Here is an 18567-nt window from a genome sequence, read left to right as displayed (position 1 = left end):
TTAGCACATTGGGGAGACTAACTTTTTCCCCAGATGCACTAGCTTTCTATAAGTAAGCCAATGCTTTTCCACCCACATGGAGGAAGTTCAAAGACGAGATCCCCTCCTGCATTATAGTTAGTTAATTTCATTTATGTTTTGCTTCACACAACCAAAAGGAGTCCTGAAGTGATTTACATCACCATCATCATCATCATCAAAATACCAAATACATTATCTGTAAATCTTACAGATTTACAAAAGTATCCCTCTAAAATAGGAACTGGTATAGCCCTTATGGAATGGTACGGTCTATGAAGGTCCATAGTAGCTACCGTATTTCTTCGATTCTAAGACACACTTTTTTCCCTAAATAAACAGCTCTAAAAATGGAGTGCGTCTTAGAATCGATGGCGTCTTAGAATCGAAGCAATGTGTTAAGAGGAAAAGAGGAAGCTCCTGCAGCATCCTTGAGCCATGCGAGCGAGGAGGAGCTGGGAGGGTAAGCGCCTGGTTTTTTGTTAGTCAAATTTATTCGTAAGTCCCATCGATTTCCATGGGACTTACTCGCGTGTCGTCCCTCCCGCTCCTTAATCGCATCTTCTCCTCTCTCTCCCCGCCCGAAAATATTGTTTACTCTTTGTTTCAATGCCCCCCCTTCTCCCCGCGCAAATGGCGGTTTCTTCTTTCACAGAGGGAAAAAAGAAAAGGACACAACCATTAAAAGAAAGCGCGGAGGGGGGGGAGGAGGTTGGCTGGGTGATGAGGGAAGTATTTCTTCGATTCTAAGATGCCCTTTTTTCCCCAAATAAACATCTCTAAAAATGGGGTGCATCTTAGAATCGATGGTGTCTTAGAATCGAAGAAATATGGTAGGTTTTTTTTCTATCCTTTTAAATCGGGTCTTAGAGCATGACTTCCACAGATTGCAAATATCCCTCTGATGCCACTAATTCCAAGCATTTTTTAAAAATAAATAAATGGTCATTTAAGATATGTAGAGACCATAGCTTTACCATGGCAGATACCACTATTTTAAAAACCTACCGCTCCATATTTTTAAAAATATTGCATTTATCATCCCGGGTGGTGATTTGGAAGGCCAGAGCAGCGTGATGACTCTCCAACACCGCAATGTCGTTGTACAAAATGGCAAGCTCACTTCCTGCATTGCACAGGAAGGAATTTGTTCGACCTGGGTGATCCACATCATGAACTGTGGCAGCTATCAGTGCAGCAACTTCATCAATGGGATCCAGAGTTTGCTGAGAAAAGAAGAAAAAGAAGAAATGGGTGTTTAATATTCTGTAGCCAAGGCAGAGTGCCATTTTGTCTCGGCAGCAGAGAAGCAGTGGAGGCTGCACGTGGTCCACGGGTCATGAGTTGCCCACTCCTGAGTTAGAAGGTTCAGGTACCAGGTGATAGGAAAGTTCTTTCTCTGCCTGAGACACTGGAGAGTTCACGTGCAACCATGTAATTTGTTCCCTTCTCGGAAAGGCCCCATTGAGTTTTAATGAGACAGTGCCATCTAGTGGCAGAGAGCGCCCGCAATATCTGGATAATACATTATCTGTGTGTTTTTTAAAATGCGCAATTTCCAGGGAATAGCATTGATGACGTCTCGTTGACAACAATCGCTCGTTTAGAGAAGCTCATAGTCTGACTTGCAATAGGGTAGCTGCCTCCCTAGGTTTCCTTTCTTCCTTCTCTCTTGTGCTAAACTCAACTTACTTTTACTCTTTCTTTAGAAAGGAAGTAGGCCGTAGCGTGCAGCACATCAGCAGCGTGGGTCGAGTTATGATAGGAATTGGATGAATGATAATTGGCCTCGATGACTTGCAACCACGACCGCAGCGTCGACTCTGAGCAATTAAGGAACTCGCAGATCCGAAAGCGGGCAAACATTTTGAGACCAAGATAAACTAAAGGCCTAGAGAGAAATAGAAAGCAATTCATTTCCCCCCACAAAGCAATTACACTGGAAGCAAAACTACAACAACTTGCAAATGACACCGGCTTTTCTTTTTTTCTTTCTTTCTTTCTTTCTTTCTTTCTTTCTTGAACTTTAAAGCTGCTTTTTAGAGCTACACCCTCAAAAGGCAAGCTACAAAAAGGAGTAAGATATAGTGGGCTCATCAAATAAATATACCGAATACTTTAAAAAAGCTGCTCTGACACAAACAACTTCTGGTCACAGTCGAAAGCAACAGTGAAGGGCCTCATGGCCCACCTAAGTGTCAATTGGAAAGGAGTTCCACAGTTTGGGAACTAAAAGGTCCCTGCCTCATGTGCATGCCGACTTAACCAACTTAATGTTAGGCTCTTGAGAAGACTCCAGAAGCAGATCTTAGCGTATGGATAGGATCACACAATTGAAGGCAGTCCTTCAAATAACCTGGTCCTGAGCTGTTTAGACTTACACACAGTCTATGTAAAAAAAAACCTGAGGTAAAGTTTCATTGGATCACAACAGGAAAAACGCTGATAAATAAAAGCTTAGGATAGGTGTTGAAGGCAGCTTGAAGACAAAATCTATCCTATGGAATCCCATCAGATAGCCCTGGGCCAAGTCTCGCTCTACCATTGGGCAGAGTGAGATTGCCTGCCTCAGGTGGAAGAATTTAAGAGGCGGCACAGTGTCAATTATTGAGTTTATTATCATATTTTTACCACCACCTTGGTGATGAGGGCATAGGGAGTTTCTGCCTCAACCATGAGATTTTGGACCACTGGCCAATCATGTCAGCAGCCAGGTTTCTAGAGACACTCCAAAGATAACCTTTTCATTTGTTCCAGATTACTTATTTGCAGTCAGCAACGCAGCCTCGAATGACTCTTTCTAACATTTAGGACTGGATCACAAAATGGCCACAGAGCTAGAAGGGCTGGCTTTTGGCCCGTTGCCCTCTCCCAATCCAATTTACCTCACAGAGGAGCAGAGAGGAAAAATAACTTTTGGGAGAAAAGGTGGAATAAAAGAAAACATGGTAGCTTTTAGCAAAATGTCATTTGGTGTGTTGTTGTTGTTGGGGGGGGGGCGTTGGCGGGGGGGGGGGTTGCTAGCAAACCTTTTATGTGTGGCTGCTTCCAAGTCAAAGGTGCTAAAGTCCCAGTATTCTTCATTTTCCATTGCTTCTGCGATCCTTGGTGGGATGTCATTAAGGGAGATGGGTGATATTAAACTGCCTGGAACCTGGTGAGTTTCTATGAGATGAAAGACATGGAGAGAGCAGTTATATGCAAACTCTGGCTTCTGCCATCAACCAGGGGCTAGGGGACACTGGGAGGTCAGCCCCGCTGCCTCCCAGGGAAAATGTTAATGCAGCCTGGTCCTCATCAATTGGCCGGTGACGGAGCGGCTGCAAGGGGCTTGTATTGACCCTTCCTGCCCAAAAGAGCCAACTGTTTCCCCCTCCTTGCTGGAAAGGACACTCAGCTTAGACAATCAGCTGCCCTGGCATGGCCGAGCTGAATACAAGCACACTCTGGACCCATCCATCAGCTGTGACACAATTAGCTGTTGAGCTGTGTGCTCATAATAGGGGTGTAGAACCCCCAACCCGTGGGCCCAAACTGCCCCTCTGGGGTTCCCCAGATGAAGACAACTCTGACAGCAGAGCAGCTGGTAGTTTCCTGGCTTTTGGATGTTTTTTGGCCCATTCCAAAAGCTTCTTCTAAGACTTAGTTACTAGCAGTAAGAGCTTTGAGCTAAAAGATGCTAGCGTTTTGGGTATCTTGGCCCTCCCTCTCTGCCTTTGGCCACGCCCACCCCTGAAACGTGGCTCCCGAGAGGTTCTCCAAAATTGAATTTGGAAAGAGGTTCATCACATCCCCAGCTTATAAGTAATGGAAGGCTGGGAGGCTTGCTGGTTCAGATCAAATAGTTCTTTTGGGATTATGTAACTTCAAAAACTGGTACGTGCACTTGTTTACTTTCCTCTGCCCTCCTCAACTCTTTCCTTTTGTATCGTGCCTATTAAACTTTAAGCCTGCAGGCCAGGACTGTCTTATCTTTTCATCCTATACGAAGCTTAGAAAATGTCAACTGCGTAATGGTGCAACTCTATGCATGTTTAGTCGGGGGGGGGGGGGGGAAGTCCTACAACTCCCAGCATGCTCCAGCCAGGATTGCATAGGATTGTGCCCTTAATAAATAACATCATCAAAACATAGGGACTATTTTCAACTAAATGTAATGTATCTCTGGATTCTATATATTAAGTTTATCAACTCCTTGACTATTATGTATTGCAGGAATTGAATGACATTGTATGCAAATTCTTTTTAAAATAACAACAACAACAATTAAAACGTGCTCAATTGCCAGGAAATTCCTGAATCTGTAAAAGACAGCATGACTTGGCAAAGCCTGTCATGTTCGTCTAGAAAAAATGCCATGAGCGAGAAAGAGATCATCATAATCATCATCATCATCAGTTGTGCTTTATCCAAAACTTTTTGGAAGGTCCTCAGTTCTAGTACAGGTAAACAAAATGTATACTTACGTTTTGCTGACAATATATACTCATTCCCTGATAATCTTCGTAGGCCATCCTGTTTAAGAAAGAATGAAAATAATAAGTGGGTAACAATTGAGGCCCTTTTCATTTTGGGGGTGTACAAGAAAGCAGCTGCAATGCAACAGCTGGCAACAGCTGGACTCCAAACTGGGGCTAGCCGAATGCATCACTAAAAAGCTATGGTGGTTATCAGTTGATTTATAGGTATGTTTCAAGGGGTTGATGGTTATGTTTAAAGCCCAAAAGGTCTGCCCTGGTTACTAGAGGAATGCCTCCCCCACGTTCCCTCCCCCATTTAAGATACTATGAGGAAATCTCAGTTATAGTGGGAGACACAAGATCTAGGACCGGGTGGAGGATTTGGGGCCTTCCGGATGTTTTTCATGGACTTAAAAAACTATGGCGGTTAAGAGAGAGGGAGAAAAATGTCTCGCTATATCCACACCATGCATAATTTGGTACACCTCTATCATACTGAATGCCCATCTTGAGTACTGTGTCCAGTTCTGGGCACCGCACTTCAAGAAGGATGCAGACAAGCTGGAGGGGGTTCAGAGGAGGGCAATGAGGATGATCAGGGGTCTGGAAACAAAACCCTGTGATGAGAGAATGAAAGAACTAGGCATGTTTAGCTTTGAGACGAGAAGGCTGAGGGCAGACATGATTGCACTCGTCAAGTACTTGAAAGGTTGTCACACAGAGGACAAATTGCTGGGACTTATATTCATCATGACGAACTTAAGTCCCATTGATTTCAACCCAGGCACAACTGCACCTGGATCCCACCACACACGGACTTCCAATGTGGTTCTATGTCCAGTGTAAGGTAATACAATTAAGCAGGAGGCTATAGCTCCTCTGTGTCTGGTTTCCATTTAAAAAAATAATAAGTCAATTAGTCTGAAGCTTGGAAAAGGCCGCCTGGTTCTTAAGGCTCCTTGACTCTTCCTTCAAATGTACGGCCACGAAATAAAGCTTTCATGACGCCTTCCGGAAACAAGCAGTGGGCAACCTTAAATGGTTGATTCATTACCATGGAAAGCAGCTTCTTCAGCATTTTTATACCATCCTTCCCCAAGCTGGTGTCCTCCAGCTGTGTCGGACTGCAACTCCCATTTTTGTCACCTCCAACAACTAGAGATGCTTGCAGAATTTGATCTTTGACAATTCTGGGAAGAACTGGCCCAATCCTCCCCCGCCTGGATTAATGGGTGGATTGGGACTTAGATCACCCTCGTCCTGATGTCGCAACACAGTTACGAAAAAGCTCAACTCAAAAAAGCACATCATCTGCCGAAACGTTAGGCGAAACACCCTACGGTAAGAGCTTTTGCGAGACTGGAACAGTCTGCCTTGGGAGCGTGGAGCTGGACTGGATCAGGGGACCCCCAACCTTTATGGACCCCTGGGGACATCCGGGAATTTGGTGCTGCTGCTGTGGGCACCAGCACAATATGGCTCCCAGAGAGGATGTGGCTAGCCACGTAATGGCTGCCGCGGGAGCCTCAGCTAGTCAGAAGACAAGTAATCCACCCAGCTCCAAAAGGAAAGAAAAACGTTTTCCCTGCCTTGACACCGGGCTCCTACCTCCTCCTCTGCCATCAGAGCCCCACCATGTGTGTGTGTGTGTGTGTGTGTGTGTGTGTGTGTGTGTGTGTGTAAAGAATGAGAGGTAAGGGGAGAGGAAGTGGGGGAGAAAAAGAGCAAGGACTGAGAAGGGAAAGAAACAGTGAGAGACAGACAGAAGCGAGAGGGAGAGAAAGAGCAAGGCTAGGGACTGAGAGGGAGGGAGAAGTAGTGAGGGAAAGAGAAAGAGGTGGAGTGAGAAATAGCATAGCTAGAAGCTGAGAGGGAGGGGGAAATAGCAAGCCAATGAGATAAAGGGGGGGGGAGAAAGAGCAAAGCTAGAGGTTGGGAGCAGGGAGAAACTGGAATGTGGGGTGGGAGAAATAGCTAGGGAGTGGAGAGAAACAGGGGAAATGGGGTGAGTGGGAGAGAGAGGGCAAGGCTATGCAGAGAGGGGAAGACGAAGGCTGGGAGTGGGGAAGGGAGAGAAATAATGGTAAAGGGGTTGAGGAAGGCAAATAGCATGGCTAGAGGCCAGGAGTGGAAAGAGATCAAAGGGAAAATGTCTGCGCGGGTGGAAGAAAATTGGGTGCGGCTAGAAAGCCACTGCTTGCTTCTCTTCCTGCCCGCTGAGCAGCTGATCCACAGCAGGTTCAGAAACAGGAAGGAGAACCTGGTGCCCCAACATTTTCATTCAAAGTTGTTTTTTCGAAGGGGGCAGGATGTGGAGAACTTCACGGCCGCCGTTGGAAGTCCCATGGGTGGCATGGCGTCTGCAAGATGGCCGCCATTGCAGGTCTTAATGGCCGCCATTGGGGGTCCCATGGGTGGCGTGGCCAACGCCAAGGTCCCTTCCAACCCTAAAATTCCATGCTGCTGCTTACTGTCATCAAGCCGCCGACAAGGTCATTCGTATGGGGGTCTTCATCTTTCGTCCCAAGCTGCGGAGAGTATAACTCGGTGGTACGCAAGATCTCTAGCACTCGATCCAAAGCTTCAGCAACCGGCATAGGACTGCTTTCTTGGGCAGTGTTGATAATATTTATTACCTAGGTTGAAAAAAAGAAACCTGTACATACTCATCTTTTCTTCCAAGAAGTAATTCAAGGAGCCAAAACCACTGGAACTTAGGAAGCTGAGTTATACAGAGTCAGACCACTAAGCCGCATCCAGTATAGTCCAGTATTGTCTACACTTCATTTGGATATTATGTTAATGAGCCTTGGACTCATGTACTCTCCCCTGCCATCTCCTCCTCTGGTACTGCTTCTATTTTCAATTAACCAGTTTAGCATTAGAACTTAACCATGGTTTATTGAAACACACCAGCTTCATAAACCATGGTCTGAGAAGTTGTCTTGTCGCGGTAAACCATAGTTAAGAGTAACCACAGTCTGCTCAGTTGGGATATAATGCTACAAGTCAAACCACGGTGTTTTACCTTGGTAATTGGTGCTTCAATAGTCATGGAATGTATCCTGGCCATTGATGAATGCCTTCTCTGTGAACTTCCTACGCAAGGGGGGAAATGCAATAAAATTAATGGGTGCTGTAAGGGTGCTTCCAGATGGAGGGCAGCTATTCTGCCTTAAGGGATTTCTTTGGGTAAGAAAAAAAGTCAAAAGAAGAGGTGGGGAAACACTGGAGAGCTACAAATGGAAAATATTGCCTGGTTCCCCTGTTTAATTCACTGAATGAAGCTGGGTGATTGCACAATAAAAGCCTGGTCTTGAAGCACCCTTGTTCTATTAGAAAGATTATATTTTATTTTAGATTTATTTCCCACTCTTTAACTGTTAGGACGCCGAACCGGGTTACAAAGTTTTAAAACTGCTGAATAAAAACCAGCAAACAATATCAAAACCTAACGTGAACATTTCAGTACTTCACAGTGCAATCCTAGATGTGTCTACCCAGAGGTAAGCCCCACTGGCATCAAGGGCAGTTACACCCAGGTAAGTGAGGAGAGAATTCTAAAGCCCGGACATTTTACAGCCTTCCTAAAGGGATCAGCAGAATGGATCAGGCTTGGTTTCATAAGTGAAATTCATCAGGCTTGGGGGTCTGAAGCCCTCACCTCTCTCCACATGGCAGTGACAGCTCATATGAACAGGACGCGTGTACTCTGCATCTAATGAAGAATGACATTACGTACCATCGCTGCCCCGAGAGGTGGTCGACCTGACGTCTAAGGACCCTTTCCTCCGGTCCTTGTGTCTGCAACTCTGGATATCTGTAGAGACAAGGAAGTTGTGTTGTTTCTATTTGACAGGGGACAGGGCCTTCCTGGTGGCTGCTCCTCAGCTCTGGAACTCCTTGCCAAGGGAGGTCGACTAGACCCATCTCGTTGACCTTCCGCTGTCAGGCGAACACGTTTTTCATTCAGACAAGCCTTTGGTCTGCTTAGCTGACTGGTCTGGCTACTGTACATGTTGCATTTTGGTCAACTGGCTGTTTTGAGTGCGGATGTTGCAGGTGCCCAACTGAGCCCAAGAGTCCAACAGACTCCCCCGAGTCTGCCCCCCGCCCGAGACCCAGTCGGAGCTTTCGCGCCTTTAACCTTGCATAAATGGGGGCTTTCCAGCCCCCACTGATGCAGCAGGGGAAATGCACAATTTTGGCAGCGAAGGCAGGCAGGCAGGCAGCTGCTGAGAGTTCACTGGGCCAAGATGAGCCTCAGAAGAAGCTCACACAGCCTGGCAAGTTTCGATTGATTTTATTGCTATTTTACCTGCCCCAGCCTGGCGCTCTCCAGAGCTGTCAGACTACAACTCCCACCATCTCCAGCTACTAAAGCCACAGTTGGGTGGAAAGACAGGTTATAAATTCATGAGATCCATAAATAAGAAATAAAAGTCTGCTACTATTTGAACTTGATGTAACTGATCAGAATCTCCTCCTGGAAGTGATCATGGTGGTTCCACCTCACTGACTTGCAGATACCCAACACCTGTGGACCGTTGTAGAAGAAGCCAAGTAAACACGTCCTTCGCAAACTCCATCCCAGCCATGACAAAACTCAGACTCTGTCCTTGACACATTACATCCAGATTTACGAAGCTGCACCCACCACTCTTCTTAGAAATGGAAAATGAAACGGGAATCTCCTACGTACCCATTAAATAGTCAAGGTTCCCAGTTTTGAAACACAGCTGCCCGGGGTGGATAGTTTCCCATTTATTTAGTCTCCCTGCTAGAATATTGCTTTATTGCTATGCAAATATTATTGCTTTCTCTTGCGCTGTGTAATCTGTGCTTTTCACTGCGGTCCTCCTGTCACTGCTTCCTGACTAAGAGAGATGCTCTAAGAGAGAAAGAGGCATTATGTGACTCCTGGGGTGTAGGGCCACCCTCTGGCCCCAATCCCAGAGTCAGGCATGCTGTTTGATCCCACCATAGGGGAGTATGTGTTAGCCTGCCCAGACATAGTGAAGAATCTTCGCACATATCCGTGACTCCATACGCACACCTTGCACATATGTGCATACCATGTAAGCTCACACATATATGTCTTCTCTGCAGACAACTATATTAACATGTGGGCATCTAGAGGTGGGGCCAGGCAGCATGTCCAATGCCAGGGCACACAGCCTCACTTCCCAGTAATCATGTGATGCCCCCTTCAAGTGACGGGGCACTGTAGCATAGGGTCTAGAAGACTTAAGGGATGAGCTGGAAATTATAAAACTTCACTCCATGATCCATGTGCTCATTGGGTGAGAGGTTGGGATCCTGCTAGTCCTGGGTGGGAGCAGCAGCTTGTCCGGCCAGGTTAGGGGGGCAAGCAGGTGAGCATGTCCAGTGGGCTCCCAGTTGGGCACCCACAGCATCCTAACTGGATGGTCAGCCTCGCGCCCGGGAAAATGGACATCTAAATGATTCAGGTGTACGAAGCTCGATTCGGATCCGGATCCAAAGTGGGTCAGATTAGGTCCAAATCAGGAGAAGGTGGATTGGGGCTGATTCAGAAGTTCTGGAGCGGGTTGGGGTGGGGGGTTCTCCTAAAAATCAGCAAACCGGGCAGCACATACTGTATTTTCACAGCCTCCTAATGAACCACTATTTTCTCTTCCTTCACCTGCAACTTGGAGATAATAGTACCAGGCTGCTTTATGGAGCTGCTGTCAAGATCACGGAGATGAGCTGTGTGTGTCTGTGTGTGCGGGCAGGAGAAGGACAGGGAGAATTTATTTATTATATGTATTTTATGCATTTATTACATTTCTATGGACAAAAGAGAGAAAGTATGTGTGAAAGAGAAGAGAGAGCGACAATGTGCATTTGAATGGATGTGAAAAGTGCTTTGAATACTGAGACCCGTTAAGTAATTGCTAGACCTTACTTCTTTCATCAAGTATTTGGCACCTGTTAAGTCATCTTGCCAGCCGCACAAGTTAAAATGTTATTTTGGGGAGTTTTAAAAACAGATTGTCTATCTTCATTCTGTTGTTAATCATTTTTGTGGACTGCCTAGAGCAGGGTTAGATAACCCTTTCAGTCCCTCCACCCACTTTCTTCCCCCCCCCTTTTTTTCTTTTTTGCAGTTCCACCTTTCGAAAGGGGAAAAAAGGCTATTTGACATCAAATTTCTGCGTTGCGGCAGCAAAAAGGGGCTGTTTTAAAGCAAATTTTAAAGCAAATTTTGGCAGCATTGCAGCAGAAGTGTGTGTGTGTGGGGAGGGCAATATGACTCCCTGATCCCTGGATTTTGCCAACCTGGCCCAGAGTAATCAAATGTCTAAAATACGTTCAGGGTTATACATTGTTAAAATACAAATAATAAATAAGTTAGCAAGTGGCAGCAAACTGAATTATTATTAAGGTGCAACAAACTTCCTTGATACACACTTGCAGAATCGTACCTGTCTGGGATTCGGCTTGGACGCGTTCACAGACCCTTTCAGCCTGCGGATCGAGGGAAGAAAAATACAAAATTAACCAGACTGTGAGAATCACCCCGGGACGCCCTTCCCCTTCTAACATCCATTGCGTCAACTTTTTCTGCTTACCTTGTTGTTGTCACTGCAGGGTCTACTAAGGGACACATAGTGTCTAATTTTTCTGTAGGGAAACAAAATAAAACAATGGCCAACAACATATTTCGTCTTCCTCAAACTTCAGCTTTGATTCTCTTGGATCTTTTTCCCCCCCTAAATAAAATTCTATATAAAATTTGCCAGGGTGGGAGGAGTTTAATGCTGGTTTGATAGGTTGAATTGCTATTGTGCCAAGAGTACAATGTCTCTCGCCGTTCTGCCACTTCGGCTTCCAGCAACCATGATGGTGCAACCCCCTCCAGAACAGGCAAGGGCCATAGGTTCTTCACCCCTTGTATATGTACTATGCTTTAACTGTTCAGATTTTCAAACAACTTGGATCTCAGTGGGGCTGTGGTTTGATTAGAAAGTGGATGCATGGAGACAAGGGCATGGCGATTAAGAGGATTTTCAGACGGGGGGAAATCACATTTCCGTACCGTTGCTCTGCTTCCTGCTTTTCTTCCACAATAGGAATGAGCAGAATCACACGGGGAAGAAAGCAGCGGTCACGTGGCCAATTCAATTTAGTGAGACGGCGCGCCCTCTAGTGGGCATTTTATAGCGCCACCTCTCCTGCACACGGTAGGAAATAGCAACAAATATCGTTATAGGTGAGAACAGTCGGATTTTCGGAGTGTTATTTTGTAACAAAAAACCAGCAGAAGAAGCAGAAGATACACAGGGGAATCACTGCATCGTCAAAATGACCCGTGGTCATCTGTGAGTGGCCAGTCACAAGCGTGCTATAAAACGCTCATCTAAAGAAGCTCCAAGAATAGGTGGACAGCAAGAAAAAGAGAACAGGTGCCAAAGCCCTGGGAAGGAGATTAGAAAACCCCACCCAGTCTGTAGGAATCCCATCCTAGTGCACCAGTCTTCACCATGAGGGCTAGGCACTTTCATTTGTTTTAAGAGAAACCATAGCAAGCTATTCACCACCATTATGGCTAGGTTATTATTATTTTAAAATTTATAATTGATACAAGGTTCCATAATAACAGCATATTTTGATTTTCAGGCTTACCCTCCCTGTCCAAAGACAGGTATTATCTTCACATTTTGTTGTATGCTCTCTCCATTTTTCTTTTTGGTGTAATATGTTCCTTGCCATTCCTGTAGACGGGATTGAAGGTCATGTAAGAACAACATTCGGCTTAACAGCTCACAGGCCATCCTTAAAGCATACTGCCTCTTGATTTAATAGCATTCTCTTGCATTCTGCCAATTCCTACATTTATCTAACATTGGTCACCCCATTAATTTCTTCTTGGGCAAAGCTTATTTATATCAACAATCTATTCTTGAGGCTTTTCCTGCCTGTTCTTACACATAACTACCCAGACCTGGACATCTTCACTTGCGGTCGTCCTTTGTGTGCTCCCATCAAGTGAGGCATGGTGGGTGGCTATGAGTTAAAGGGACTTTTCAACTGTGGCATCCCGGTTGTGGAATACCCCTCCCCCCGGTGCCTATTTTAATGCTTTTGTGGCACCAGGGCAAGCAAAAAACTTTTTATTTCCCAGGCCTTTCCAATTATATTGTAGCTTTAAACCTTATTATAGCTTTGCTGATTTTTACTCTCTCCATTTTTCTTGGATTTGTATTTTATATGATGTTGTTTCAACGCTATATTTTATCTTCATGTATTTTGATTGTAGGGTATATTTTAAATCGGTCGTTCTTTTCTCTTGCAAACTATCCAGAGACCATTTTGATGTCGTCGTTATTGTTGTTAGGGGCAGCTTCTACAATATGTAAATAACTAAGGTAAAATAGAGAGAAGTATAATCAAATGCGCTTTCAGTGAGCGCAAAAGGACTCTCATTTTAGCTCTGGTTCCTCTGACATATTTGAACACACGCCTGAGAACACTGCGACACTCGGGTTTACAGCCAAATGCAAATGGCAACCAAAGCATTTCCTTTCCAGGTCAGAGCCTTGATACACACACACACACACACACACACCATGAGTCATCCTTCTCTTGCATCGATTCCTGGGTGCATTAAAGCCAGATGTGCGTAATGCTTGTGATTCATTGGTAGCTTCTTCATCAAATGTCATGTCAACAACCTGGCGCTACTTAAGGCAGCCAATTGTCACACCTGACTCTCACAGGGCCACATGCATGCTGTGACATGTACATTGCAGTGGCCGCTTTTTGTGTCAGCGCTATGGTGGCTACATGGCTACGGCAAAATTCCTTGCCACCCTGGGCAGACCAAGGCTGTCCCCATGAGAACCTGCTACAGACTACGGATGTTTGATGCTGGGAATTCTGTTCCATTTAAGACTATTGGGATTTCCCAGTGTTTCCATTCCAATAAGTGGCATTAGACTACAGCAGGTTTTCCTCCCTCCCTGATTCTGGAAATGTTTGGGGGGGGGGAATTGCACACATTTAATAGATGCATTTTTGGCCAGGTCTTGTGATTTGCGAAAACAGGATCCTGTGTTGTTGTTGTTTACATTTTTCGGCTCCAGAAATTTGCGCAAATGGGAAGCCCCAAATTGGAAAATAAAGCTGACAAGTTCTTTGCCGAGAATGAAATATGGCTCTGCTGGGCTAAACAAAGTAGTTTGCAAATAGGATGAAATGGACAAGGCTATTTAAAATGGTAATATACCTCTGTGGGCTATTTAGTGGACAGGCTAACGCAAGTTCCCCTCCCCAATAAAAAAAATATTAAAAAAATTATGATCTCATTTCCGCCCATTTTAAGACCCGAAGCGGGACCAAAAAAGAACCTATTTGCCCAAATTGCCGCCACCATTTTAAAAAATCCGAAATCCACGTATTGGATTTCACTACAGATCAAATCCATGCCCGGAGGAGGAAACAGAACAAAAACCCCAGGACTGAATCAGTAAAACCTGTAGAGATTTCACTCCGAAACAGTATTCTCATACAGCCCTACCACAGACTCACATTATCACCGAAGAGGACACTGGGGTGCACTTTTTGTTTGCATGGGGAATCCAGCCATGCTGAACACATGCTGGAGAACCTGCCATCATGCGCTGTTTCGAGTGTGGCTGTGCCCCTTGAATGTCATGGCCCTAGGTGGATTCCTAGCTTGTCTGTACGTAGAGCTGATCCTTCTCTCCATCAGTGGCTACCATGCCCATTTGCCAGCATTAGAAGTGGAAAGCACTTGGCTGCCAAGATGCCACAGGTTCAGGGACGATGCTTTCCAGTGGTGCCGGGCTCAAGTGCATCCAGCGATATGGTATGAATGTGTGGGTTCATGCATTGCCCTCCTAAATGAAGGGCCAAATGGATTTGAATTCCCTTCCATCTGTTTTGGAATGCTGGAGAATGGAGTAGAGTCCCTTCCATCAGCAGCCACTACAAGCAGATAAGACAGGGGAGGCTCAGATGTCTGCCTTGCACTCAACAGGGGGATGATGTGAAGGAGCATGGGACACGGTAGTCATCCAAACAGGTCTAGTATTTTACTGAAACTATTTTTAACATTATTTTAAATTTTGTACGTTTGAATTTTTTATGCTGTATTCCATGCTGTGTTTTTGCGCTGCGTTTTATTATCTTTGAATTGTTATAAACGACTATTGGGCAGTATAGAAATGAAATGAATAAATCGTTTACGAGGAGGGTGGTTTGTGAACCGACATGGAATTGCTATACCTATTGGATTGGGCCAGTGCCGACGGGTGAGAATTTTGTTTCGGTTCATTTCCCGACATTCGCGAATTTCTTCATAAAGAACGGGAGATTTTGGACACTCAAACGCAGGAGAAAACGAGAGCAAAAGATTCGTCCAGCCTTACTCTTCAGTGGCCGTTCATCAAATATGTAAATTTTTACTCGCTCAATTTGCTTGCGTGCCTCTCCTCTTCCTTCCCACTCATTTTGTACCACGTGTATTAAATTATGAGCCTCCAGGAAGGAACTGTCTTGTTCTTTCATCTCTGCACAGCACTTAGTCAATTTTAGGTGCTTTATAAGTTAATAAGAATAATAATTCAGTCAGAAGTCTGGTCATATTTATTACATTTCTAGCCTGCTCATCCTCCAGTGAACTCAATGGCTACTAGTCTTGATGGCTATGTGCTACCGCCAGTATCAGAGGCAGTAAGACAATACACACCAGTTGCTGGGGAACATGGGCAGGAGGGCGCTCTTGCACCCGCGTTATGTTTGTGGTATCCTGGTCAACAGCTGGTTGGCTTCTTGTGAAAAGAGTGCTGGACTAGATGGACCTGATGGGTTTGATCTAGCATGGCTCTTCTTATGTTCTCGTGTGTGTGTGCGTGGTTATTGCATTTTATCTACATACCAATCTTGCAAAAGAGGTTACGGTGCGAGATTAGCTTGGTGAGGGACTCAACAAGTCCAGGGCCATCAGTATTCGTTGGGTCACTGTTAATGTGCATGCAAAATTAGACAGATACTTACCTTTTCTAGCTTGATGCAAGAATTAATAGTGTCAAGGAAATCAGCTTTTTTTTCATTTGTAGGCACTTCTGTTAGTTCCTTCCCTATTAATTCGCCTTTTTGATAGCCCATCACGGTCTCAAATGCAGGATTTACGTACTGCGGAACATTGAAAAAAGGCACTCCAGTGAATCCAAAGAGAAAGCAAAGATCCAGCTACACAGTCATCTAATTTTAAATCTTCCTGTGAATCTCATATAGAAGCACTTTCTCACACTACTCCTAAAACAGTTGCTTTAAAAATTTTTCCACTTCTCCAAATATACCATGAAATGCATTAGGAAATGTGAGTAAACAGGTCTGTGAAAATACTGAGCCATCCTTCTCAGGAGGAACATGAAATTCAGACATTTCCAGTGGAACCTCATTCATGTTTCTTCAAAAGTCCACTGCGTACAATCAAGTTTATCCAGTATAGCTTTTCCCAATCTGGCACCCAATAATGTGCTTGGATTACAGTTCCCATAATCCCCAGCAAGTAGTCCGAATATTTCTGGAGGGTTCCAGATTGAGGAAAATGACCTTAGTTAACATGTTTAATATGTTTAATATACACATTAGACAGGGAACACACACACTAAAAGAAACAATGTAAATTAATACCAAAACGCAAGGACAAGTTGTAAGGCAAACCACACTACAGTTGCACACATGCCAATTATCCAAGAGAGGTTTGAAGGAGCTTTGGTGGGACCCCTCCTACAACAGAAGACCCTGATGTTCTTAGTGGGTGATGGGGCTTTGACTGCCATGTTATGAATCAGGTTTGGACAACCGAGAACACGCAGTTTTAATTTCCCACAATGCCTCTGAGGTAGCACTGTTCTGAGGCACTGCAGGAAATTAAAATGGCAGCTCTCAGCCCCATCTGTCTAGTGCTGATTTGATGTACAGATGCAGGAGAAGTTTTGTTCAGTTACATTTTAATATTTATTATTATTTATTTAAAATATTTGTATTCCGCCCTATATCATTAAGATCAGGGCGGCGTACAGATAAAAGCACACAGTATAAAACAATAAATATACACAGCTAAAACCAAATTAAACCATGAACCGAGTTAAAACAATATATAATTTAAAAGCAGTAAAACAATTACAGGTATTTATGAACCACTACGTGAACCAAAACTCACGTTATTTTTCCAAATTCGTGCTCCTGCAAATGTTGCAAGGGCACTCTCCAATTAAAAAAAAATGCAAACAGAAATGTGTGTATTAGGGAAAATATATGTTAAAAAATGCATTGTATTAGGAAAATTGCTTGCAAAAATGTATATATGGAGATATGTGCACAAACTAAAGATGGGAGAAATTTTCAAAGTTCCAGATAAACCGAACATGTGATTGGAAAAATGATGAGAGTTGCAGTCCACCAATGTCTGGACAGCCACTGGTTCCTCACCTTTGCCATAAATGCATTTGACACTCAAATAACACTCAGACCAGAACCAACCTGTATTACGTGGTCTTCACTCGTAATCTCAATGGCTTCTTGACTTTTCTCTAGTGCTGTAAATATTGAGTTACAAGCCCTAAAAATAAAAGGGGGAAATGGAACGGATTCATTAGATGCCAGCTGCATGACTTGTAATTTTTGGATAGATTAAATAAATCAAACAACAGGCCCCCGTGACAAAATGTTAGATTGTGGAGTCTTCCCTGTTCAAGATTCCAGCGGCTGCATTCCGTCCGCCCTCTCACCCCTGGTTCCCTCCATCCAACAGCCAGTCACCATTCCATGCCCACTGAGCTGTTATGGAGGGTTCTCCTGCCCTGAATCTTCATACTTCTGAGAACCTCAGAAGTCATCTGATGCTGCTGATCCCTCTCCTATTGTGTCCTATTGCCTTTTTGGCGTTTGGAGAACTGAAATCACACTTGGCATATATCAGCATTCTCTAACCTGGTCCCCTTCAGCTGTGGTGGACTTCAATTCCCATCAGCCCCAGTTGGCATGGCCAATGGTCAAAAATCCTGGAAGGTGTAATTCAAAACATCTGCAAGGTACTAGGTTGGGGAAGGCTGGTATATATTACATTGGAAGTGATAAGTTCAAGTGAGAGGAAGATTCCCCTTTGACGATTAGCAGCAGATTTGATGGGCCATTTGGCTTTCCATCAAGTCCAGTATGACTAGAAAGTTGCTCCTATCCATGTTTACTTACTTATCTAGAGCATCTTATATGTAGATGATGCTTTTCAATAGGGATGTGCTCCGCTTCTAATCGGACCGGCGAATTAGAAGCGGAGCGGGGTGCTTCGCCTCCCCTTAAGGCGGAGGCGAAGAGGATTGGGGGGCCAGCGGAGCGTGGCAAAGAGGATCGAGGTGAAGGCGGATCCTTCGCCTCGATCCGGAGCTCTGCCGGAAAGGTAAGTGGGGTTTACCGGGCCCTGCCGCTGTCACTGTCGCCCATGTGGCGACAGCGGCAGGGCCTGGTAAACCCCCCCTCCTCTCCCTTACCTGCCTCCGTCCGCGGTCCCTCGGCTTCTTCAATTGAGCCCGTGGTTCAACCAGGAAGTCTAGGCCACACTTGCGGCCCAGACTTCCTGGCTGAACCAAGGGCTCAATTGAAGAAGCTGACGGACCGCGGACGGAGGCAGGTAAGGCCCCCCTCCCCCTTGGTCCCTTACTGGGCTCTGCCGCCATCGCCACACGGGCGGCGATGGCGGCAGGGCCCGGTAACCCCCCCCGCCCTCCTCTCCCTTACCTGCCTCCGTCCGCGGTCCATCGGCTTCTTCAATTGAGCCCGTGGTTCAACCAGGAAGTCTGGGCCGCACATGTTCCACCCCCTCTTTCCCCAACCCCCATAGCCTGATGAGTTCCCCACTTTTGTGCAGATCTTCACCATCCTAGAAGGTCTCCCAACACAGTACCCACAAGGATCTACAATGGTGCCGACAAAACAGCTCTCCCTGCCCCACAATTTTTTTTAATAAAAATCTTGGAAATTTTTAGCGAAGACTTGTTCTTTCGCTCCCCTTTGCCTTGCTATTCCCCCCTCC

At 45.1% G+C, this 18567-nt stretch overlaps 2 protein-coding genes across 3 annotated transcripts in view; both read right to left on the bottom strand.

The window, feature by feature from the left end:
* The window catches only part of GATM (glycine amidinotransferase), a 250974-nt gene that overhangs the window by 86058 nt on the left and 146349 nt on the right, over window positions 1–18567 (bottom strand). The gene's annotated exons all lie outside the window — the stretch shown is intronic.
* Window positions 1–18567, bottom strand: part of PDE8A (phosphodiesterase 8A) — a 111258-nt gene that overhangs the window by 8789 nt on the left and 83902 nt on the right. For both annotated transcript variants that reach the window (XM_063142552.1, XM_063142553.1), the window contains 12 exons: window positions 17019–17097; window positions 15525–15662; window positions 12129–12217; window positions 11075–11126; window positions 10928–10970; window positions 8221–8298; window positions 7507–7577; window positions 6950–7114; window positions 4485–4533; window positions 3048–3183; window positions 1711–1909; window positions 1027–1244 (listed from right to left, as the gene is read on the bottom strand). In XM_063142552.1, coding sequence (XP_062998622.1) covers window positions 1027–1244; window positions 1711–1909; window positions 3048–3183; window positions 4485–4533; window positions 6950–7114; window positions 7507–7577; window positions 8221–8298; window positions 10928–10970; window positions 11075–11126; window positions 12129–12217; window positions 15525–15662; window positions 17019–17097 — 1317 coding nt within the window. The remainder of the gene's footprint in view (window positions 1–1026; window positions 1245–1710; window positions 1910–3047; window positions 3184–4484; window positions 4534–6949; window positions 7115–7506; window positions 7578–8220; window positions 8299–10927; window positions 10971–11074; window positions 11127–12128; window positions 12218–15524; window positions 15663–17018; window positions 17098–18567) is intronic.

The sequence above is a fragment of the Elgaria multicarinata genome, chromosome 16, assembly GCF_023053635.1.
Source record: "Elgaria multicarinata webbii isolate HBS135686 ecotype San Diego chromosome 16, rElgMul1.1.pri, whole genome shotgun sequence".
In the NCBI taxonomy this organism is placed as follows: Eukaryota; Metazoa; Chordata; class Lepidosauria; order Squamata; family Anguidae; genus Elgaria; species Elgaria multicarinata.
Note: the sequence above shows the minus strand (reverse complement) of the source record. Positions and strands in the feature narration are given on the sequence as shown.